The 24,686-nt window shown below is 41.3% G+C and overlaps 1 protein-coding gene across 3 annotated transcripts in view; it reads left to right on the top strand.

Moving 5' to 3' along the window:
• SNCAIP (synuclein alpha interacting protein) overlaps window positions 1-24,686 on the top strand; it is a 94,956-nt gene that overhangs the window by 56,978 nt on the left and 13,292 nt on the right. For 2 of the 3 annotated variants that reach the window (XM_054810364.1, XM_054810362.1), the window contains exons 4-8: window positions 527-1,389; window positions 3,053-3,232; window positions 6,347-6,460; window positions 15,596-15,721; window positions 20,083-20,252. In XM_054810364.1, the coding sequence (XP_054666339.1) occupies window positions 527-1,389; window positions 3,053-3,232; window positions 6,347-6,460; window positions 15,596-15,721; window positions 20,083-20,252 (1,453 nt within the window). The remainder of the gene's footprint in view (window positions 1-526; window positions 1,390-3,052; window positions 3,233-6,346; window positions 6,461-15,595; window positions 15,722-20,082; window positions 20,253-24,686) is intronic. The other variant, XM_054810363.1, reaches the window with a different exon arrangement.

Genomic DNA, 24,686 nt, shown 5'->3' with positions numbered 1-24,686 from the left:
CAGTACCAGCTCTCAGTCACTGTTCATATGAATTTTCAGCTCTTGTACGAAAAATACATCTCCCAGAGATAAAAGGCCTTAAAAATTAAATTGTTGTTACTGTTGTTAAAATAAATTCATTAAAAAGTTTTGACTAATCCTTTTGTTGACCTCCCAGAAAATCATCCTAGTCTTGTGATGCATCTCCATGCAATAAAAGAAAAAAAGCAGAGTGCACACCAGCATAGTTGGCCAGGACCACTGTAAATGCCACTAGGCTCTTGTTGGTGTCCATTACTTGATTAAAACTACTTTATTTGTAAGTGGTTACAATGTATGTCCTGTTCGAAGAAAGCTTCTTTTCTGGAGTGACAAATTCTTCAGCTGTTTTGATAGACATGCCATTAAATCTGCTTGATATGCGTGTGGCATGTTGCCATGTAATTCTTGTTTCCAGTGTTTACCCAGGTATATTTCTAAAGCATGCTACATCATGTCACGTGTCTAACAGTAATCACTTCTAAATCTTATTGCTGTATTTCTCTAGTTTCCAGCAGCAGCTGGAACTGTGGAGTGTCAACTCTTATCGGAAATGCACAGAAACCAACAGGAATAGCAGATGTGTGCAACAAATTCAGACCAGTGAAGAGGGTTTCTCCATTAAAGCACCAGCCAGAAAGCTCTGAGAACAATGAAAGCGACGACCAGAAGAACCAGAAGGGAGAATACCAGAAAGGCAGCGATTCACAATCCGTACCTCCAAATGATGACCAGAGCCCCGGGGAAGGAGAGAGCCTTAAAAGCAAAAACATCGAGCCCACTGTTCTGCTTGGGGAGCTGGAGCACTATGACCTTGATATGGATGAAATTTTGGATGTGCCTTACATTAAATCAAGCCAGCAACTTGTTCCTTTTACAAAGGTAGCTCCTGAGAAAAAACTTTTGGGTGTGTGTTCAACAGTGAATGGTCTTAGTGGCAAGACCTGCTCTGCGGGGAACACAGAGAGCTCGCGTGCTGGTGGGACACAGTTCTGTGTGCTGTCTCCTGTGAAAGGCTCTCAGCTGAGAAAAACACAGCCCATTGTCCTTGATCAGCACAAGCATTTAACAGAAGAATTAGAGCTTTCCCAGCCTTTAGTTAAGTGTAGCTCAGCCCATGAATCTGAAGCCCAGGGCAAGGGCTTCCTCAGCAGGACATTTGTTGATCCTCATGCTCACAAAACTGAGAAGACTATGCCAAACTGCCACCTGAGGACTTTCCACCTGCAGACGGCAGTGGCAGAAGGCAAGCAGCTGGAGGAACTGACTATGAACTGGAGCAGTGCAGGTGGCCCAGAGGAGAGGAGTGAAGAGGTGAAAAAAATTAAGAGCATCTTAAACATTGTAAAGGAAGGCCAAATATCTTTACTGGTAAGTACCATCTTTTTCATAAAGCACATAGAATAAGGGCGATCTGTGATGTGGTTTATTAAGCTAGCAAACCTGATGTGTATTTTGAACCATTGCCCTTTTTATCTTGTACGCTCCTTAGAAATTGAGCATATGGGCTTCCAAATGGAAAGTTTTAATCTTTAAATCAAATTTGTAGCAAAACCAAGATACTAATTTTGTGTGAACATGGTCAAGGTTGGTAGTTTATACAGTACAGTGAAATCATATAGAAGGCAGACATTTTAACTATTGAGATCACTTAAATATCAAATTTAAATCTTAATTGAGTTTTGCCTTTCACAATGTTTGTGGTTCACTTTGTTCAATTATTGCTGGTTTACCTCAGTTGTTATTTAGATGCTCATGATGGGAACAGAGGGGCTTCTGTTGTATTCTGATTATTATTCAGGAGCGTTTATGCTGTCTTGTTGCAGCAGCATTCTCAGGCAGGAGCCTTCTCTAAAGCCTCGTTGTCCTCTGACCCATATGAAGTTTTTTAGTAAATTCTAGCACTGTGATCAGGCATTATCAATGATGGTTTCCAAAGTAACTAGATGCAAGTTAACACAATGATGCAGGACATGTGATCTCCACTCAGAATGGCTGGTGGAGGCACAGTGTATGTATAAGAACTGTTTTTGTTGGATTTTTGTTTAGCGTCTCTGTTTACCAGTCTAGCTCAAGCACAAAGGCACACTATTAACATAGCAGCAGGAACAAAGGCAGATATTCAAAGGCTAGACAGAGACACAAGAGAATATTAGATTGCTCAATAAGAAATAAAAGCAAATTAAATTCACCCCAAAATAGGCAATTGGGGGGTGGGGGAAGAAGTCACCGTAGGTAGGTAGATGGAAAGAAAATGCGTATTTTTTACAAACAGGTCAAAACCTCTAAATGAAGGAGACTTACCGAACAGTACTTTGGCAAGTCTGCGCATCTCTAGGAACTTATCATTGCTACTCCTTAATTCTGTCTTCCTTCTTCTGTTTTCCTTCTGGAGTATCTCAATCCAATTGTTTTGTCTCAAAATTAGATTTGGGCAGAAATAATGTGCTAGGTCATAGTACTTTGGGTAAATATTCCATCAAATCTTCTCATGGAAACAAGCTATCAAATAAAAGTCTTCTGTCATGTGTTTTAACTACATTTTAGATTGTGCTTAATACAAGCTGCTGCTTTTGTGATGAGCAAAATTAATCAGGAACTTTTTTAGGAGTCGTGGATGTTTCCTGTTCAATTACTCATTATTATAATGCCAAAAAAAAAAAAAAAAAAAAAAAAAGGAGGGGAACCAAACACAAAATAGGCAGAAAGTAGGAAAATGTGGGTATTTTTGCAGCTACTTCATTGATCAAACTAGTACAAAGACTTAAAGCTACTCAAGATCTTGCACTGTTGCATGACAATTGCATGAGGAAACTCACTGAATCAAGCCAGTGAACATCCCGCCTCTATTCTTTTGCTGATAAGTGTCCATGTTCTGTATATTGAAGTGAAAAGCTCCTTGTTTTGAGCCATAAAAGAGCATGCCTGTGGGGGAACATCTTTGTATTTGGCTTGTGTCTTGGGCTGTGAGGCTTAATGTTCTGTGTATCTTTTTATACTTAGTTATAACTAAGATAATGCCTTTTTTTTACAGCCACATTTAGCAGCAGATAATCTAGATAAGATCCATGATGAATGTGACAACAATCTGTTGCATGTAGCAGCATCAAAGGGACATACAGAATGCCTGCAGCATCTCACTTCTTTGATGGGTGAAGACTGTTTGAATGAACGGAACATTGAGCAGCTAACTCCAGCTGGATTAGCAATAAAGGTAACTTAGTCTCTGTCTCTACAGTATCATGACATAAAAGTAATTTAGTTTCTTTCTGTGATGGCAGTAAGTAATATATCCAGCAGGATGTTATTTTTCAAGCATTTTGTTAAGTGAGAGCAAAAAGAACTGTTGTCTGGTACCACATAAGCAAATAAAATAGTGGATTACCATGCAGGATACAATATCGGCTGTATAACACTGACATTTTATACGTTGTTGTCAATGCATATACATTGATTTTTAAATCAGTTAACTGATTCTGAAAAACATTGTTATATTTTAAGGAACTTTCATTTAACTCAGACTCAGTTGATTCTTTAGAGAGCATAACAGTTTATTGGCTTTTTACAAATACAGGTATAATCTTGTTAGACAAGTGTAAGAACATGTTTACGAAGCATAAAAAACCTCTGATCCACATCTGGAGGTGAAACTTCTTGGTTGTCTAGAACAATCAAAATGTACATGTTACAGAACAACCTGTCAGAAAATGCAAAAATTAATGTCAAAGCTTACAAGAAAACCTATTATATAGGAAAATGTGAAAATTATTGGTGTTGCTGCACTAAAATAAAACATAGTGGTGTATAGGAAGGTGGATAATTTAACCATATTGATTCTGGTTCTTTACTAAATGAGATTCAATGTTTGAGTGCCATTCCTTTTAGCCACTAAGTACCTTAAGAAGAAACAAAGAAAGGGGTGAAATATAATACAGGATTTTCTGTTTCTTCTGGGGTTTCATTGATATTTTCTTCTTGGGAAAACTAGAAACTGACAGAGGACTGGTGGACTCCAGCCTGCAGGTTTGCATCTTTGGGACATCATTTCAATGACCTGGGGTCCTGGTGCAGGTTTCAGCGTTGTGTTTGGTTTTTTGGTTTTTGGTTTTTTTTTTATTTTTCTGGGACAAGCCATATGAATATAAAATTAAACTGATATCTAGTTGTACTAATGAAATGCTATTATAAAAGCAAGGTACTTAGCTTCAATACCTTGGCCCACGTTCAAACTGAATAGTTACAGTCTGCCAATTTAAAGTCTTACAATTTTAGTTCGAAATTGTTTTCTTTCTTGTTTTTTTTAACTGAGGTGCATAATGTGTTTATAAGCCAATAAAACCTTTTGTCTTTTTAACCAGAAAGGTTGGCTTTTTAAATAATTGTTTCCTTTAGTTTCTATAGTACTTGAGCATGCTTTGACATTCATAGAAAAGTGTGTAAATGTAATGGAGTTCTTCGTGTAAGTGGGAGTGCTCAGGTCCAAGCATTTCTAATGATGACCTGCATGGCTGGACTTGTCCTGGACTATTTCAAAGTTTTGTGAGAGGCTTAATGTAATCTGGTGTAACTAAACTTTGTAGCTCTTGATCCTTACTCCCAAAGTGGTTTTGCACTGATAGAATGGACTTCATTCTTTTTGCTCTTACTCTATACCATTATAAACTCCCATAATGTTATACCATGTGGGATGTGCACCTATGTTCCACAAGAACTATGACGGTCATTCACTGAACAGAAGAAAACTTATATGCAGGAACATAAGTTTCCATGGAAGAGAATTTCAACAATTTAGTGATGATGCTTAACATTTCCCAGTAAGGAATGAACTAATTAAAACTAATTCTTTTGATTCAAGACCTCTTTCTGACCTTGAGCTAGGAGCTAGAGAGTGAAAATTGTTCAGTATGTTACAGCCAGTCGCACTGTCATATTGATAGTTTATTTTAACCAACTGTAGAGAAATCCTGTCCACATTAGCAAAATTACTTTAATTAGCATGTACTTAATTTTATTAGTTCTTTAATTTTAAAGCTACAAAAATATTTTACTCAGTTGTGATACAAAGGAAAACAAAATAAAAAAATATTAGTTAGTCATACTTACCAAAATATTTGAATCCCAGATATGATCAGGAGGGTATTTCTAGTGTAATAAAAAGAATACAAATAGTTTCATTGTTTTACGTCATTAATGAAATTGAGAGAAATAGAGAAAAGTAAGTAAAGTAAAATGGTGTGCATTTTTGTGTTCATATAAAGACATTGCATATGGAAGGAATAAAACAAATATCAAATTAGTTTTATTCTGATTTTTCTTTCTCCCATATAATTTTAAATGGGTTAATATTTATTACATTCTTGTTGTTGTTTTTATAAACATAAAACTGAAACTTGAAATGGATATTTCTTTCTTTCTCATGACGGCTTTTTTTCATTTCATACACACAAACAACTTTTTTATGTATGTTAGCCTCTGTGAGGTTTTGACTGAGCAATTGAAATACTTGTTTCAGCTATAAAAAATATAATAGCCTTTATGAACATGAGACTTGAAAAATGAAGTAAGAGCAGGCCAAAATGTAGGGTCATGCCAAACTGCATTTGTCAAGGTACCATAGCTGAAAAGGGGCCGCAGCAAGAGAAGCTGCTAAAACCTCTTGCCTTTACATTGGGCCACAAGCATGTTCTTTCAAGATGAAGAAAATGTTCATCTATTTCCACAGCACCTACATCCCACTTTCACAGTAGCTTGCAAACTACTAAGAGTGTGCGTAGCAGCTTGGGAATCATGCGACGAGGCTGTAAAAAGTGTTCAGGGCAAGAACCATCTCCTTGTTGGTGTTTGTACATTATCTATTACAGATAGGTCCTAATCCATAAGGATTAGGGGTTCAGATACTACATATATAAGAATAATTTAGGAAGCATGCATTTAATTAGCGATCAGTGAAGACTTCAGTTTGTAGGGAGACAGTTCACTCTGCTCCAGCAATTGATCTCATTGAGTCATTAAGCCTTGCTGTTCAAGTAATGGAAGCAGAACTATGGTTTTGCTCTGAACAATCTGAGAGTAGGGACCGGATTGTGTATGTAACACTATTTGACTGCCACTTTTACATTGCCACTTTCGCTATAATCAATAGCCAAACTATAATTGATCCAGGACAGAAAGATAAAAGAAGTGCATTACATGACAGCAGATAAATGGACACATTTTCAAACAAACTGGAAATTCATATCACTTTAATAATTCTGATAAGCTTTTCCCTATTTTGTAGATGTGTTTACAACTGAAACAGCTGGAATTTATTTTTTTTAAATTTGTTTAGAATGGTCAGCTGGAGAGCGTTCGATGGATGGTGAGTGAAACAGAAGCTATTGCAGAATTAAGTTGCTCAAAAGACCACCCAAGCCTTATTCATTATGCAGGTTGCTATGGCCAGGTATGACTTTCATTTACTTTCTCAAATATATTATTTAGATGCTCATACGAGAATTTCAATTTAAAGCATGTTTATAATATCGTGGCTTTTAATTACAGATGTTCTTAATTAGTTCAAATATAGTAAAATCACAAAATCTTTCCCACTTAATATGTATATTTTTTTCAGTATTTTCCCTCTTAATTTTTTTTTTTTTTAATAAGCTTTAAGTAATGGCTAGGAGAAGATTAGCTGGCATATTAGGCCAACCTATGAATCCCAAGAACATGAAGGGAGATTAGCTGTCATGTTCCCCAGAGGGCTCCTAGGACACATCAGAAAATCATCAAACATTTTTGGATAGTTCACGTTCTCCTTCCAGGAGAGACTAATCTCAACAAATTTTGGCAAATTGTGACAATTTAGGAATTCAGTATATTGGCAGTGAAGTGTGGCGAAATTTGAACATCATCTGTCTAGCCCTAGCCAGTTTTACTGAGAATTACGTGTAAAAATATGTTGTAAACCAATCCTGTTCCACACCTAACTTATCTATAAATCTGATGATGAGAAACCACAGAAGTACAGCATTTCAGTGCTTTGCTAACGTCTGGGGAAACATATACCACTTAATCACACCACATTCTCTTCCCACAAAGTCTGTTTTTCCTAAGTAGACCTTGCAATAACCCCTCTTCAAAGGACCTTCTCCAGGATCTACTACACAAGTGATCGGTTATTCTTCTCTAATCTCTTTGGCAGATGGGCCACTTTATCACCCAGTTTCTTCAACAGACATTAAGGATAAACGCAGAAAACACACTATTTTTGTGCTAATGCTTTTTTTCTCTTACTTGTTAAGAGAGAACAAGCAAAGTGTAACCACTAAGAAAATTATCTTGTTCTTTCCTGTACAAGCGTGGTTGTCTCATTCAGTGCCATCCCATTATTGTGGTCTATTTCTGCTGTTAACTGATCCTGTCCAAGCACGAATTTACTGGAGGGGGAGGGAGAGGGGGGGGGTTTGGGAGGCTATGGAGCTGGAAGTCTACCCTTTCTCTTGCTGTTTCCATAGGCACACAGACACTCTTGTTTTTATGCTGTGCAGAGACTTCTGTTGCCTTTTCTCCACTCACCTACTATGCAGATGTTACTGGTGCAAGTTAGGACCCTTCTGGATACACTGATTGATTATGTCCTACTTTCCGTAGCAAGTCTGGCCTGTAAAACCTAGCACTGAATATAGGGAGACTGGGAACCAGATCAGAACTGGATTTGAGAAAGGCGTATTTGCTACTGGGAAGAAAAAGTTTGGAAGAGAAAGTTTCATGTGAACTTACATTCATATCTTCAATTGATTAGCCTAATTTTGTCCTCATCTCTGAAGATATTTATACAATCTAAAGCCAGTGAAGCTTTGTTTTTTTTCAGTGAGCTATGCTGTCTACTGCCAGGAACAGATCTGGCACACTTTATCTAGATTTTTTTCAGAGCAGGATGGAAGCTTTACCAGTTAAGAAACACCAGCTATAATCAACCACCCATGAAATTTAAAAAGGTGATATATAAATTGCTGCCAAGTTTTCTTAGTTAGCTGAATGCCAAAGAAAGTTCACATGTAATGTCAATTAACTTTTTTTTTTTTTATAATACATAAACCTCTTGCAAACATGAGGGAATGTTGAGGCTGAAGGGATGCCAGATTATCTTACCCAACTGTGTTAAGAAGAAAAAAACTTTGAAAAATTCAAATGCGTTGTTGGCGCTATCCTTGAAGCTTTAATTTATTTTACCATTACTTACATGAGAGATAATCCATGTAAACACTGGTCTTGGCAGAATTACAAGAGTAATATTTTTACAGGGAAGACCTGTTATTGAATCATTTTCTAAAAGAGTCAGTCCATCCATTGTTTCCCCAGCCATTAGGCATGTGCACCATATTTTTCTTCAATAAATATCATTTAGAATGGGCAGCAAAAGGGAGTTCATAGCAAAGCTCCTGTGTTAAAGGTCATGAAACCACAGTCATGGCCTGACTCCAAAGACATCTTGACAATATATAATTGTCCAATGAGAGAGGGACCACATAAGTTCATCTGATGGACGAGGAGAAGAGCTAAAAGTCAATCTGTAGCTCGGTCAGCATACCTCCTACCAAGGGCTTCTTTAAGCATGGGATTGTGCCCCTGTACTCAGCTCTTGTGAGGCCGCACCTCGAGTACTGCGTTCAGTTTTGGGCCTCTCACTACAAGAAGGACATTGAGGTGCTGGAGCGTGGCCAGAGAAGGGCAACGAAGCTGGTAAAGGGACTGGAGCACAAGTCTGATGAGGAGCAGCTGAGGGAACTGGGTTGTTTAGCCTGGAGAAAAGGAGGCTGAGGGGAGACCTTCTCACTCTCTACAACTACCTGACAGGAGGTTGTAGCCAGGTGGGTGTTGGTCTCTTCTCCCAAGTAACTAGCGAAAGGACAAGAGGAAATGGCCTCAAGTTGCGTCAGGGGAGGTTTAGATTAGATATTAGGAAAAAATTTTTCACCAAAAGAGTGGTCAGGCATTGTAGCAGGCTGCCCAGAGAGGTGGTTGAGTCACCATCCCTGGAGGTGTTCAAAAAATGTGTAGATGTGGCACTTCAGGACATAGTTTAGTAGACGTGGTGTTGGGCTGATGGTTGGACTTGATGATCTTAGAGGTCTTTTCCAACCTTAAAGATTCTATGATTCTATTATTCTATGCAAGAAGCAACCGTGATTGTTGGCAGGCTTCTCCATGCCAGACATACATCATGGGAACATGGCAGATTGTGTACCAGCGGTGTCTGGCACAGTCGCCATGTGACAGGAAGGAGATGGTGGTGCAGTCCTAGGTGCACATAGTAGGTCCTGACTAAGAGCTTCACAGGACTGTAACTTCTTTCCAATATGGATGCTGTGGTAGCATGAACTGCACAGGTAAGAGGCAGAGGGTGGGTAGTGCCAAGGGTTTGCTGCCTCTGAGCTCCAGAGAGTCTAGGGGGTCTTCGGGGACCCAGAGCTACAGCATAGCTGAGGACCTAGAAAAGGGTTCTTTGCACCATGTGGCAATGGTGTAGTGCTGGAGAGTGCAGTGGGGATGAGTATGTGACATGCAGTTATGCAAATGCCTAACAATACACCCTTTTTGTACCTCAGGATGTTTGCCTTCCTGTGAATTTTGCAAGGATAATGTGTTGTTTTCACTTACTCCTCTACTGTGAAGGGATACTGGGAAAGGCAGCTTATTTAATTAATATCGAGTGATGGGGCTAGGATTAGCTGTCCAGTCAGTACTTTTCACCATGCTAATCCTTCCATTTGTACTCCATTTAATGATTTAAATGGTCTTTGTTAGTTGTTCTTTCTGCTCCAAAAGCCAGCTAATGAAGCCAAAGTCTGCAGCCTGTCCCAAAACAGAAATTACATATTATGACATTTTCCCAGAATCTTTTTTTAAGGAGGTTTGAATTATTGTAGGTCTAGAATATGCCAGAGGGATATTAACCACTGCTACAACATAAGACCATCGTAGGTCTTAAAATTATCAGATATACTGAATAATTCATCAGTATTTCAGTTCCTGTTACATAACAAGTATGTGATTATTTGCCATTATCTTAATCTCATGAATTTTCATATTATCCTTCATTTTGTCTGAATAAATTGAGTTGATGACTATAAACATATTCCTAAGAATACTTTTCTTCCAACTACATAATGTGTAACTAAAGCGATGTATGATATATTTTGATATATGATGTTTTCATTTTTCCTAGATGTAAGTGAAAAATATAGTTGTGGTTTGGTTTTTTTGTTTTGGTTTTTATTTTGTCAAGGATACATTTATTAAAAAACATCGTGATTTGAGAGAAACACAGACTGAGTAGGCCTCTGACTTTGTGCCTGTGATCAGTTGATACACAGACAGTCCTATGTACAGATGAGTGCATTTAGCCATCCAGGCACTTGATTTCTGTGTTGATTAGATAAATGACTAGAAAGCATCATTTGCTCCACGCTGATTGTGATCATAAAATTACAGAACATGCTTAACATTCTGGTCCCTATTATGTTCCAAAGAAATATATAATTTCAAAGCTATAGTTGTCTTCCAATTCTGCAGAGGAGTTTTGCTAAAATATTTTTCTTTTAATTATTAAAACATAAGGGCAATTCATAGGAGCAGTGTAATCCTTCTTCACTGCTGGCCAACACCACAGGCATCTCAAGAAATTGCTCAGAAGTATTTTAAAAGGGATATGTGATCTGAAGTCATCTCTCCATGCTGGCTGTCAGCTGTATTGGGCATTCAGCCAAGGAGAAGTAAAAATACCTATCCCTTCACCCTCTAATAAAAACAAAATTGCTGTTAAAGTGGAAATATGAAGAAGATAAGTTCCAGACAGACTAGCCCTCTGAATCAGTAAGCAGAGTAAGAGATCCAGGTGCTTGAATGGGCAGAAACATTTGGAGGAGACCTATAAGTCTGAGGATCCATCTCCTTTTCCTTGACATTAAAATTTCTGTGGTACTTTTATACAAAAAAAAAGAGGTTTATACCCAAGAATCCTAGCTAGAATTTTGTTTCCTCATTTTTATTCTTTCCTTTTCCTACCTGATTACTGCTCAGAGTCTGAGGCATGCTTTCATAGAATCATAGAATGGTTTGGGTTGGAAGGGACCTCAAAGATCAGCTAGTTCCAACCCCCCTGCTGCGGGCAGGGACACCCTCCACTAGACCACGTTGCCCAAAGCCTCATCCAACCTGGCCTTGAACACTTCCAGGGAGGGGGCATCCACAACCTCTCTGGGCAACCTGTGCCAGTGCCTCACCACTCTAACAGTAAAGAATTTCTTCCTAACATCTGATCTAAATTGACCCTCCTTCAGCTTAAACCCATTACCCCTTGTCCTGTCACTACACTCCCTGATAAACAGTCCCTCTCCAGCTTTCCTGTAGGCCCCTTCAGGTACTGGTAAGCCACAATTAGATCTCCCTGGAGCCTTCTCTTCTCCAGGCTGAACAATTCCAACTCTCTCAGCCTGTCCTCATAGCAGAGGTACTCCAGCCCTCTGATCAGCTTCGTGGCCCTCCTCTGGACTCTCTCCAACAGCTCCATGTCTCTCCTGTACTGGGGCCCCCAGAGCTGGACGCAGTACTCCAGGTGGGGTCTCACCAGAGTGGAGTAGAGGGGCAGGATCACCTCCCTCGACCTGCTGGTCACACCTCTTTTGATGCAGCCCAGGACACGGTTGGCTTTCTGGGCTGCAAGCGCACGCTGCCGGCTCATGTTGAGCTTCTCATCAATCAATACCCCCAAGTCCTTCTCCTTGGGGCTGCTTTGAATCCATTCCTCGCCCAGCCTGTAGTCGTGCTGGGGATTGCGCCGACCCACGTGCAGGACCTTGCACTTGGCCTTGTTGAACTTCATGCGGTTTGCACAGGCCCACCTCTCCAGCCTGTCAAGGTCCCTCTGGATGGCATCCCTTCCCTCCAGCATGTCGACCCCACCACACAGCTTGGTGTCATCGGCAAACTTGCTGAGAGTGCACTCGATCCCACTGCCCATGTCGCCGACAAAGATGTTGAATAGTGCCGGTTCCAGCACCGACCCCTGAGGAACGCCACTCGTCACCATTCTCCACTTGGACATTGAACCGTTGACCACAACTCTTTGAGTGCGACCATCTAGCCAATTCCTTATCCACCGAGTGGTCCATCCATCGAATCCATGTCTCTCCAATTCAGAGACAAGAATGTCGTGCGGGACAGTGTCAACTGCCTTGCACAAGTCCAGGCAGACGACGTCAGTTGCTCTTCCCTTATCCACCAATGCTTTAACCCCATCACAGAAGGCCACCAAGTTTGTCAGGCATGATTTGCCCTTAGTGAAGCCGTGTTGGCTGTCACCAATCACCTCCTTATTTTCCATGTGCCTGAGCATAGTCTCCAGGAGGGTCTGCTCCATGATCTTGCCAGGCCTGGAGGTGAGACTGACCGGCCTGTAGTTCCCTGGGTCTTCCTTTTTTCCCTTCTTAAAAATGGGGGTTATGTTCCCCCTTTTCCAGTTGGTGGGAACTTCGCCGGACTGCCAGGACTTCTCAAATATGATGGTGAGTGGCCTGGCCACTTCATCCGCCAGTTCCCTCAAGACCCGTGGATGCATCTCATCAGGTCCCATGGACTTGTGCACCTTCAGGTTCCTTAGATATTCTCGAACGTGATCTTCTCCTACAGTGGGCGGTTCTGCATTCTCCCAGTCCCTGCCTTCTGTGACCTGGGCAGTGTGGCTCAAGCATTTGCCAGTGAAGACTGAGGCAAAGAAGTCGTTGAGTACCTCAGCCTTCTCCATATCCTGGGTAACCAGGTCACCCGTTTCATTCCAGAGGGGACCCACATTTTCCCTCGTCCTCCTTTTATCACTGACATACCTAGAGAAGCTTTTCTTGTTGTCCTTGACATCCCTGGCCAGTCTAATTTCTATCAGGGCTTTGGCTTTCCTAACCTGCTCCCTGGCTGCTCGGACGGTTTCTCTGTATTCTTCCCAGGCTACCTGCCCTTGCTTCCACCCTCTGTAGGCTTCCTTTTTTTGTTTGACTTTGCCCAGGAGCTCCTTGTTCATCCACGGGGGCCTCTTGGTGTTTTTGCCTGACTTCCTCTTTGTTGAGATGCATCGCCCCTGAGCTTGGAGGGGGTGACCCTTGAATATCAGCCAGCTGTCTTGGGCCCCTCTTCCTTCCAGGGCTTTGTCCCATGGTACTGTTTTATTTAGGTACACTTCACTCTTACAGACCCACATATCTAACTGTGGGCAATTATGTACTTATGTATCACTGAAACTAATGAAGTGCTGCAGGTTAAGTCTGTGCATTGGTAATTGCCTCACCAACACTAGAATCTACAAAGCTTTTTTGAACTAGAGCTCCTAGCCAGTATAATATGTGATAGCTATCAATGGAAGCTAAAAAAATACATGTTTAAATAAAAAAGTATTAAGCTAGAAAGTAGTTTATTCTTTTCAGCTATTCAGATACAATAACTAGGAGGACAGCTGTAGTCAGCTAACCTTGAATGGACCTCACTTTTTTATGAAATCTATAGATTTATTCTAGCTTTTCAATATGTATCACATTCAGCAGGGCACAATGAAATTTAATCTGGAGAGGCGTGGAAGGTTCCTAGAAAGAAGAAGATTTTTCCAAATGAGCCTATTGGGGAAAATAAGAAATAAAATAAGCTTAGTTCACATATAAAAACTCTCCACTGTTAGAAAAGAATACCCACATAACTGTGTATTACACCTGCATACACACACAAAAAGCAGTGTAAAAAGGATTAAGTTGGCTTCCAGACTTTCACTTGCAAGTTTTGCAATCCAAGTCTCCCCGTCCTTCCAAACATGCAGGCACATACAAATGGTCCATTAGTCAATAACAGAGCTCAAGAAGGAGAGATTTCCTGGTTTTAGTTGTGTTGCTTCTCCTCTTGTACAACAGCCCAGAGCTGGGGCATGATGATAGATTTGAAGAGTCCAGCTGCTCAGCTCTGTGATCTGCTGTGCTGGCTTGACCATGGCTGGAGGCCAGGTGCCCCCCAAAGCTGCTCTATCACTGCCCTCCTCAGCTGGGCAGGGGAGAGAAAATATAATGAAAGGCTCCTGGGTTGAGATCAGGACAGGGAGAGATCACTCACCAGTTACCATCAGAGGCAAAACAGGCTCAACTTGGGGAAATTAATTTATTACTGATCAAATCAGAGTAGAGTAATGAGAAATAAAACCAAATCTTAAAAACACCTTCCTCCCACCCTTCCCTTCTTCCCAGGCTCACCCACACTCCCAATTTTCCCTACCTCCTCCCCGCCAGCGGCACAGGAGGACGGGGAATGGGGGCTGTGGTCAGTTCATCACATGGTGTCTCTGCCACTCCTTCCTCCTCAGGGGGAGGACTCCTCACACTCTGCCCCTGCTGCAGCCTGGGGTCCCTCCCACGGGAGACAGTCCTCCACCAACTTCTCCAACGGGAGTCCTTCCCACAGGCTGCAGCTCTTCACCAACTGCTCCAGCGTGTGTCCCTCCCACGGCGTGCAGACCTTCAGGAGCAAACTGCTCCAGCATGAGTCTCCCACAGGGTCACAAGTCCTGCCAGCAAACCTGCTCTGGCCTGGGCTCCTCTCTCCATGGGGCCACAGGTCCTGCCAGGAGTCTGCTCCAGCGTGGGCTTCCCATGGGGTCACAGCCTCCTTTGGGTGCATCCACCTGCTCCAGTGTGGGGTCCTCCGTGGGCTGCAGGTGGATATCTGCTCCACCACGGGCTGCAGGGGGACAGCCTGCCGCAGCATGGTCTTCTCCAAGGACTGCGGGGGAATCTCTGCTCTGGTGCCTGGAGCACCTCCTCTCCCTCCTTCTGCATTGACCTGGGTGTCTGCAGGGCTGTTTCTCTCACATCTTCTCACTCCTCTCTACAGCTGCAATTGCTGCTGCCCAGTTTATTTGTCCCCCTTCTTAACTCTATTATCCCAAAGCCACTACCACTGTGGCTGATGGGCTCGGCCTCGGGCAGCAGCAAGTCTTTCTCGGAGCTGGCTGGCAATGGCTCTGTTGGACATGGGAGAAGCTTCTAGCAGCTTCTCACAGAAGCCACCCCTGTAGCCTCACTCGCTACCAAAACCTTGCCATGCAAAGCCAGCATCTTTTTCCATCTGTGCATACTCCTGTTTTAATTTTCCAAAGAAGCTTGTGAAGGTTCACCAAATTTCACAAGCTGATTTTCAGATAGACACACAGGCTGTTCGGCCTCAGGTGTCCTCTCCAACATACAGGCAAGCATGCTTCTTAATGTACAATTTCTCAGAATGTATTACAGTACTCACATTTATCCTGTTATGTCTTTTTATAAAACAAGTTAAATATTTTGGCTTATTTCCTTCTGGGGTAAAAAGAAACAAACCAAAAACAAAAACAAAAGGAAAAAGAAAACAAAACAGAGGCAGACCCATGATACACAAAGTCCTACAAAGTTAGGAGAGACTGAAAACACGGAATTATTGGACAGTAACAGATGACAGTACCAGTATTCCTCCAGTACATTTAGATTTTCATTATTTCTTATCTTTTGTGACATCTCTTTCCCCTTCCCCCTAGGAGAAAATCCTTCTGTGGCTTCTTCAGTTTATGCAAGAACAGGGAATTTCACTGGATGAAGTTGACCAGGATGGAAATACTGCTGTTCACATAGCTGCTCAACATGGCTATCTAGGATGCATACAGGTAGAGTGATAGCTATATCAGAAACCTCTTTACATCAAGCTTGAATGACAACAACCATTAAAATGATTGTAGGAGATCTTACAAGTAGGAATAATTATTGATACATTAAAATATATTCAAAGGAAGAACTTTAAACTAGCAGGACTCAAATTGAAATACTGAATTGCTCTGTTTTCTGGATTCTGTTCTCAATTATGCTATTGTTAGCCTGAAGTAAGTGTTGTATAGCAAGAAGAAGGTGTGATTATATTGTTTATACATAAGCAGCTAATATGTATATTACAAAAGGGCAGCCAGTGTAGATATGCATACTCTTCTTTCTGTTCTATTTTCCTTCTGTGTCTTTTTCCAATAAATAGTTGTAGCTCTCCAGCTTAGAGGAAGTCTAACATAGTTTCTTCTATGTTGAAGGATTTCCACCTTGAGTAAAACATGCTTTCCAGACCTGTATTCTGTGAATGTATCTATGCTAAACAATGCAGCATGATGGTGATTTCTAACTAATTCTCAATGAACCAGCTTGGCCACTGAAAGTAATATAGTTCTATTGTATAGAGCTGTTGAAAAGGGTAATTTGTTTTACTGAGAAGGCTTACACAGCTACAGTAATTTTGGAAGCCAGATCTGAATAAACCAGTTTGGATACCTCTGTGCAGTACCAGTGTTCAATGCAGACATGTCAAAAAAGTCATGGTGTTGAACTGGATGGCTAGGTGAAGCATCTCAGCTTTGCATTGAATTGCAGATGTACCTTCTGTCCATCAAAGTTACTAGAACCATAAGTCACGGTACATTTCAATATTTATTATTGTCAGCAGTTTGATTGAAAGCTGTTTGAAGAAATAATAATAGAATTATTCCAGAAGATTGCAGAAAAATATTTGAGAAACAAATGAATCAGTGGAGAAGAATAGATAAAAGAAAAAATAACAACGTGGCAGAAAGGCAAGAAATAGAAATCAAAGTGATCAAGTCAAGTAGAGGAGGAAAAGATGTCTAAGAAGGAGTAGTAATTCTCAAAGTCTAAGGACTCAGATGTATATCAGTAAACATATTAATCCTGTTACCACACAGGAACTGATCCACAGCACCTCTTAGGCCACTGCAAATACAGAACATTTGTCTTAGTTCAAGCCTAAAAGAAATACAGCTAGTCAATTCTCATTAGCTAACCTCTTCAGAGAGCTAAATATATTTGTGCACACTGTTATGTTGAATCTAGAGATGCATAGCTCCTTATTATAGCAGTCTAATTATTTATCCGAACACAGACAAGACATAACTCCATAAAAAAACAGTTTGAGAGTCTCTCACAATTAAAAAAAAACAGGTGTCAGCTAAGCTGAATGAATAAACTTGAAAAGAACACAGTCAAATAGATTTGGAGGACATGACCATCTCTGCATTTTCTCATTGGTGGAACATATCTTTCTTTTACAGATGTCAGGAATGGACCCTGTACAAACTCTTATGAGTATAAAATAAAAAAATCATCACATCTGTGCTAAATCTTTTTATTACAATAATAAATGTTGTTATTATTGTATTGTAGAAAATTGCTGTGAGCAGTTGGAAAAAATTGGATAGAAGACTTGTTTATTTTTTACTGGTGAGGAGCACCGTTGTGGTAGGATGTGTGCTTAGAGTTACTAACTCAACAGTGCCTCATCAAAATGTACAATGCCTTTGAAAGAGGAGTGGGAGTAGACGATTTTGAACAGAGTGGTGACATCTGCAGGCTGTTTTCATGGACGAAACTAAACCAAAAAGAGAATAGCCCTGCTTTCCTGACGAAGAATGAACCTTAATAAATGGCTTAGAATTCTCAAGATTATTTTATTGTAGATAAATATACAAATCAACAAGTGTTTTGTGCTGAAGTGAAGCCATGAGAAGTAAATCATGAAAATGACTAATGACAACAAAAATATGTTAGCAATGTCACTTCGTTAACAGCTCACGGCCTTAAGTGTAGTTGATGTTTTGTTGTGCTGTGAAACAAAATAAGCCCTCTGCACAGTGATCTCATGGTCTAATGTAAAACAATGTACAGTGGATGATCTGGTAAAAAGAAAGAAGCTTTAAAGGAGGCAGGGAGATTATAAGTAGCAGCACAAAGGATGGAGGGTCACAGGCTGTCAGTGATTCCCCGGCCCTCTCATTCACTGAGGAGCTGAAACTTCTATCATGTTCCAAGCTATAAGACTGCTTTCTGCAGGGTCATAACTCTCCCTTCTTTATTTTCTTTATTGGCAAATTAAACCAAATTTATTGACACAGGATGCAGTGCAAGACTGTTCATAAGTTTCCTTTCTCTATAGATTTAGCAAACCAGACAGACCACCATTCCTCTTTTCTGTCAGCAGATGTAGAGGGCTCTGTGCCTGCTGTTCTGAGTCAACAAGGCCACTCCAGTCCTTGGTGGCTTACTAGCTCTGCTTGGATAAGTCAACCAAGAGCTAGCCATGCAATTCCTCTTCTGCATGTGAATGTGTAATGTTAATGATGTGAAAGTTTTTGGAGGCATTATGATTTTGTTCAGAATTTTTCCAAAGTACTGTTAGCATTGTGTATTTGAACATTGCTGCGAATATTTAGGTCCTATTCTAGGCTCTCCAGTAAAGTGAATAGTGCATAAAACTGATTATCATGAACAGATCAGAAAGAGTGAAGGTTTGGTCTCAGTTCTTGCTTGGATGTCTTGAGTACTGCGTGCAGTTTTGGGCGCCATGGTACAAAAAGGACATAAAACTATCAGAGAGTGTCCAAAGGAGGGCAGCAAAGATGGTGAAGGGTCTAGAGGGGAAGACATGAGGAGAGGCTGAAGTCCCTTGGTTTGTTCAGCCTAGAGAAGAGGAGACTGAGGGGAGACCTCATCACGGCCTACCACTTCTTCACGAGGGGTAGCGAGGGGGCAGGCGCTGATCTCCTGCCTGTGGTGACCAGTGACAGAACCCGAGGGAATGGCATGAAGCTGCGACAGGGGAGGTTTAGGTTGAATATTAGGAATATCCCTTCACTGAGAGGGTGGTCGGGCACTGGAACAGGCTCCCCAGGGAAGTGGTCACAGCACCAAGCTTGACTGAGTTCAAGAAGTGTCTGGATAATGCTCTCAGTCATATGCTCTGATTCAGCTGGTCCTGTGTGGAGCCAGGAGTTGGACTCGATGATCCTTATGGGTCTCTTCCAACTCAGGACATTCAATGATTCTATGATTCTATGTCTTCAGGTCAGCCTGACAGGCTTCTTTTGCCCTTACAACACTCTGGATTCAAGTCCCAGAGGTAACTCAAATGTCATGGCTCACAACCTGCACGATTCTGCAGCAGCAAGCTAGGGTTCTCCACTAGTACTGTGAGTAACACAGGGGTATACATCAGACTATAAGCCATTATTTTTCTTAAAGACTAAAAGCTGACTCAGATTTGAGTATCTCTTTAAAATGGAATAGGGGGTAACCAAGCAAGTGCAAAGCAATGAGACTTCTTTCAGCATTAAAAAAACCCAAACTCCCCCCAAAAAACCAAAAAAAACCCAAACAAGAAAAAAAACCACCAAGACAAACAAACAAAAAAACCCCCACCCAACCAGACTGAAAAAGTCATTATACAGATTTCTTTCTGCAAAAAGGAAATTTGGGCCTGTCTGACCTAAAGGAGTTGTTGGAAAGTATCTGCCAACATCCAAACATCACTTGGCTAAGGAATCAGGACATTGAGACTGCTGTGTTGAATGTTCTAAACTCAGGGATTCTGCTGTGGTAGGAAATAGAGAGCTAAACCACAAAAGGAGTCAGCAAATATTATAGCAAAGACATTCCTAAAATGAGATTCTAAGGGTGTGTTGCAATACCTTGCAGTGCAGAGATCCCAAGAACAGCAAGTACCAGGCCTGGTAAGCCATTATAGCTCATCACCACCCTCTATAAACTGGCTAGCAATGTGTTCACTCTGCCCTGGTCCCTGATGTTACGTAGCACAGATGTCCTTTGAATTGCACTTGCCTGTGTCTTCTTTTCTAGGTCTACCATGTGCAAAGTTAGCACAATGTTTAGTAATGCATAGACAAGTGCATCTGAAAAAGTTTGTTACTGTGACTCAGGAGAGAATCAATAGGTGCCTAAATGTAAGTCTTCTGTTTTCATTTGGTGGTCCCACTGTTTTCATTTTGGTGGTATGTGTTTTTGAGTTCAAGCTGCATACAGACTTGTCATTGAAATTATAAAAATTATTGGCTTAGACCAACATTTTCAAGCATTTTATTCAGGAGTGCTTTGCATCCAGCCATTACTGCAATTGGCCAGAAGTGACAGCAGAGACTTACACTTACAGATGTCAATGTTTCCTTTTGTGTTTTTACAGACATTGGTTGAATATGGAGCAAATGTCACCATGCAAAACCACGTGGGAGAGAAACCCTCACAAAGTGCTGAGCGACACGGGCACACCATGTGCTCCCGCTACTTAGTAGTTGTGGAGACATGTATGTCATTGGCCTCTCAGGTTGTCAAGCTAACTAAGCAGCTGAAGGAGTAAGTGTTTCATTGTTAGCAGAGGGATCATTCTTAAAACAATACCCTACTTTGTCTTCAATTTATTAGCAGTGTCTGTTTTCTGCTTCTTATATATGATATTTCCAAGTCATATTTCTACCTTATTTTTCCACTCTTTCCTGCTCTCAGGCATTCACCCCTTCACCTTTAGCAGCTCAGCTTTTCAGCTGTTCTCTTTGTGGCAGTTTGCTTGGAATGTAGATGAAGGAAGTGGGAGTGGAAAAACTTGTGTATGAAGCAATCCCTTTGCATACCTTGGGATCACATCATTGCTGATCATAACTTCTGTTCACATAGCATGCTTTTATATACCATGGGTGGCTCTTCCCAGTTACAGTACTGAGTGTTGATGTTGGGAGGAATAATGGAAATAGTAGTTGAAGGGGTTTTTTTGGACTTGGAAGGTCACCAAAGCCCACAATGGTTACTTAGGAAATATTTTATGTTCTGTTTTTTCTTCATAGGAGCTGGTTTTAATATTTTAGTATGGTTTTTAATAAACGTTCTGTAAAAAACCTGTTACTTTGAAACATGAATTTATGCAATTGCTTGCTTTTATTGTAGGTGCTGTTAGTGTCACTTAGCATGTCAATAGACTCATAAGACTCAGAAACCATCAGCACTGACCTAGCTTTGTTCCAACTTAGAAACATGATCAAGAAACATTGTCAACTACCTTGTAGTAGCTTCTGATAATCCCATGTTTAGAGGAGACCATATCATTTTATGCAAGCAGCATGTGGGTAATTGTACTAGGTATAAATTACAAGACTCTGTTAGCAGGGGAGGTGCAGGGGTGGCCTCTGTGAGAAGAAGTGAGGGGCTCTCCTTTGCTGTACACAAGTGGTGCCAGCCAGCTCCACAACAGACCCACTGCAGGACACAGCTAAGCCCATCAGGCAAGTTGGTGGCACCTCTGTGAAAACATATTTGTGAAGGGACAGCAAATGCCAGAGAGGAGGAGGGAACAGAAGAGTGACAGAGGGAACACCAAGGTCAGAGGAGCAGGAGGTGCACCATGGTGGAGCAGGCACACACGCAGAGGGACTGTGGCCCATGGAGTACCCATGCTAGAACAGGTACACCCCCTGGAAGTACTGCGGCCCATGGGTAAGCCCACACCAGAGCCAGTGCTTCCCCAAATGGACTGCAGCTGGTAAAGGACCCACACTAGAACTCCAGAAAAAACTTGCTTCCAGAGAAGGAAGCAGCAGCAGAGGGGAACTGCTACATACAGATCCTGGCCTGTGCTGCTCGTTGTCTCACTGAAAAGACTGGGAGTAACCTGCAGCTATGACAAGAGGGGAAGAGAGGAGTCTTGAGTGAAGCCTGAGAATGGGGGAGAGGAGAGGCTTGTAGTGCAGATGAACCTGGGAGTGAAATTGAGCCTGGAAAAGGGGAGGATAGATCTTTTAAATGTCTGTCTTTTTGTGTTTCCCAATACCTGAATCAATAATGAAAAATTTATGCTAATTGGCAATGAATTAAGTTAAATTCCCTAAGATTAATCTCTTTTGCCCATGACAGTAACTGGTAAGTTATCTCCCTGTCTTTGTCTTGACCAACGAGCTTTTTTGCCTCTGTTCTTCCTATTTTCTGCCCCCGTCCCACTGAGGAATAGGGGGAGTGAGAGACCAGCTGTGTGGGTGCTGCCAATTGCGGCCAATCCATTATAGTGATACAATCTTTGGTTTCAAACTGGATGTCTTGAAAATAAGGGTAAAAATTCTCTATATTGTTGATTTGCCCTTTTGGTATAATCAGGTATTTAATTTGTTGCGTTTTTACAGCAAAAGGAGTAGCAGTGTGGTGTAGAAGCAGTCCTTTCTGTCATTACAGAATACCTTCCTGCATCTGAAGTATGCTTAATTTTATGTTTGTTCCTCTAAGTTTTATATGATACAGGCATTTTCTCTTTGTGATATCATCACTCTTCTTTTACATTTATACTCCCATAAATGCAAACAGTAAACTAAGGATTATTATAATTTTCACAGTTTTCATAATTTCACATTCTAACACTGTTCACTGGACATTTCAAAGAACCAGGTGTTTTGTAGTTGACTCATTTACTGAGAAATACGAAAATATACCAATCAACTGATATATAGGAAAAAAAAAAAAAACCAGAATATAGGGTATTTCCTGAGTAGCTTGCATTAGCACCTGACTCATCTCAATATATAATGAAATTGATTTTCCCCATAACCCAGCAGAAAAAAACCACACACAGTAGAAAGATTCTCCGTTTCAGTTCTCTTCAGTGCTCACCCAGTACTTGATATAAGTGTTACCTCTCATGTGGAAACAAAAGACTTATGTCAGTCAGCAGGCTGTTTAACCCCATAGAAATAGTGTAGTTCTGACTTTCCTGACAAAAGCATTAACACTTTTCCAAGTCTCTTCTTTGTCATCTCACAGACTGCATGCATAGGAAGTCATTTAAATGATTTTTTATCTGGCTCCTGATGGTTCCTTTGCTTGTCTCAGCTGGAGTTAAATCTGCTTCCCTTCAGCAGCCTGTTTTTTCAGGCTTTGGATTTAGCTCCAGTAAGTGCAGCATCAGCCTTTTCTTCCTCTTCTACCAAGAGACATAAGAGCCCTGTGTAACCCTGCTGCAGTTTACTGAGACAGTGAAATATTCTACTTTCTGCTTGAAGAACAGCTTCTGCATGGCTGTCTGGGCTGCAAGCCTCAGGCCATGAGTGGTTCTGATAGAAGCAATGGACCATGTTCAGAGGCCCCTGCTCAGGAGCCAGAGGGGATGAAGACTCTATCCCTGTTTTGCAGCCCCATCCTGCATAAAAGTCCAAGGATGTGCTGTTGTTCAGCCCCAGCTGGCAGCTGAGCACCACGCGCCGCTCACTCAGCCCTTCCCTGGCGGGATGGGGAGGAGAACGGAAAAACAAAGGCAAAGCCTCGTGGGTTGGGATGACAGGTTACTGGGACAGCAAGGGAGAGGGGAACAATCAACAACAGTACTGATAACGGAATGTTCACAATGGGTGATAACAGAGAACAATTTACCGATTCAACAACCAACCAGACACTCAGCCCTCTCAGAGGCACACCACACCCGCCCCTGCCCGACTAGCCCCTTTTTATGGTGAGCATGATGTCACAGGGTATGGAATAGCCCCTGGCCAGCTTGGGTCACCTGTCCTGGCTCCTTGTGAAATTATCTCTGTCCTCGCCAGAACCAGGACAGGATGGTATGAAGTACATGTCTGGGACAGCTTCTCAAGGTTTTTAACTTCTGGAATAGTAGGAGAATTCATTGGCTATAGCACCCCTGTAGATCCTGAAAGCATCAGATGTCAACAGATGGAGGTCCAGTTTACAGTCTAAGTCACTTCAAATTGTTACATAGGAATAGCTCCAACCTGGGCAGCTGAGCTGGCTTTCCTGTATTTTCTCCACCCACTTCTGCTGGTGTTAGTGGACATTGTTCTAGAGACAGAGGAGTTATGATTGTATCATGATGGATTACCTGAATAGTCAATATCAACACAGAAAGCCCTTATGTGCTTCCCAGCCTTCCCTCAGCTGCTGTAAATACGAGCTGATTATGCAATCTTCTTTTATTCTGGGTGCCTTATTAACCAGTGATAAGAGCCTCTCCCTGATAATACCGTATGTCCCCAACCACAGGAAGACGGGTGGTTGATATTGTGCAAGAAGAACAGCAGCACAGAAACTGTCTTAGACCAGCACCTAGCAAGACCTGTCTTCAAAGGTCCTCAACCAAAGAAGGAAGTACTGTCTTTCATTCTCTTTTTGAGTTCTTCCAGTCATCAAGGCAACACAGAGCAGTTTTAGAGAGATGTTATCGCAGTCCATCACAGTCTTTGGAACCATTCCTGAAAAGAAGGCACAAAACCAAAACAATAAAATCACATCTGGCCAGAGTCTTCACATCTTTCAGCTCTTTGATCCAAAGCAGCTCAGATGACAAATTCAGAGGAGTATAGCAAAACCTTTTGAGTTGGGTCTAACTCTCCATTCAGAAAGAAAAGCATTTATATTAGAAAGAAGGAAATAAGTGGTAGCTACAAATGTTTCATCAAATTTTCACAAGAGGGTTAACTGAGACTTTTCCCCAAAAGAGAGAAGGAACCAAGCAGTTCTTTCCATAGGTAAAAGGAAAGCGGCCCACAAAATCTGCTATTACTGGCTTCAAAATAAAAGCTTTGGTTTATGTCTCTTGCTAATTATAGATGTTTAGTCAATCCAATAGGACTTTCTGAACTAAACAAAATGCTTAGGACAGTCACAAAAGTTTCTCACAAAGTCTATACAAAATCTTGGCTTTCATTTACTTTATGAGGTCTCCATAAGTCTTACAATCTTAGTTATTCCGTCACTAATTCATCTGTCTAAAAAAACCTTAGTTGCCAGTGTAGAAAATTCCTA

This window comes from Grus americana, chromosome Z (assembly GCF_028858705.1).
Source record: "Grus americana isolate bGruAme1 chromosome Z, bGruAme1.mat, whole genome shotgun sequence".
Lineage (NCBI taxonomy): Eukaryota > Metazoa > Chordata > Aves > Gruiformes > Gruidae > Grus > Grus americana.
This window is presented reverse-complemented; position numbering and strand designations above follow the sequence as displayed.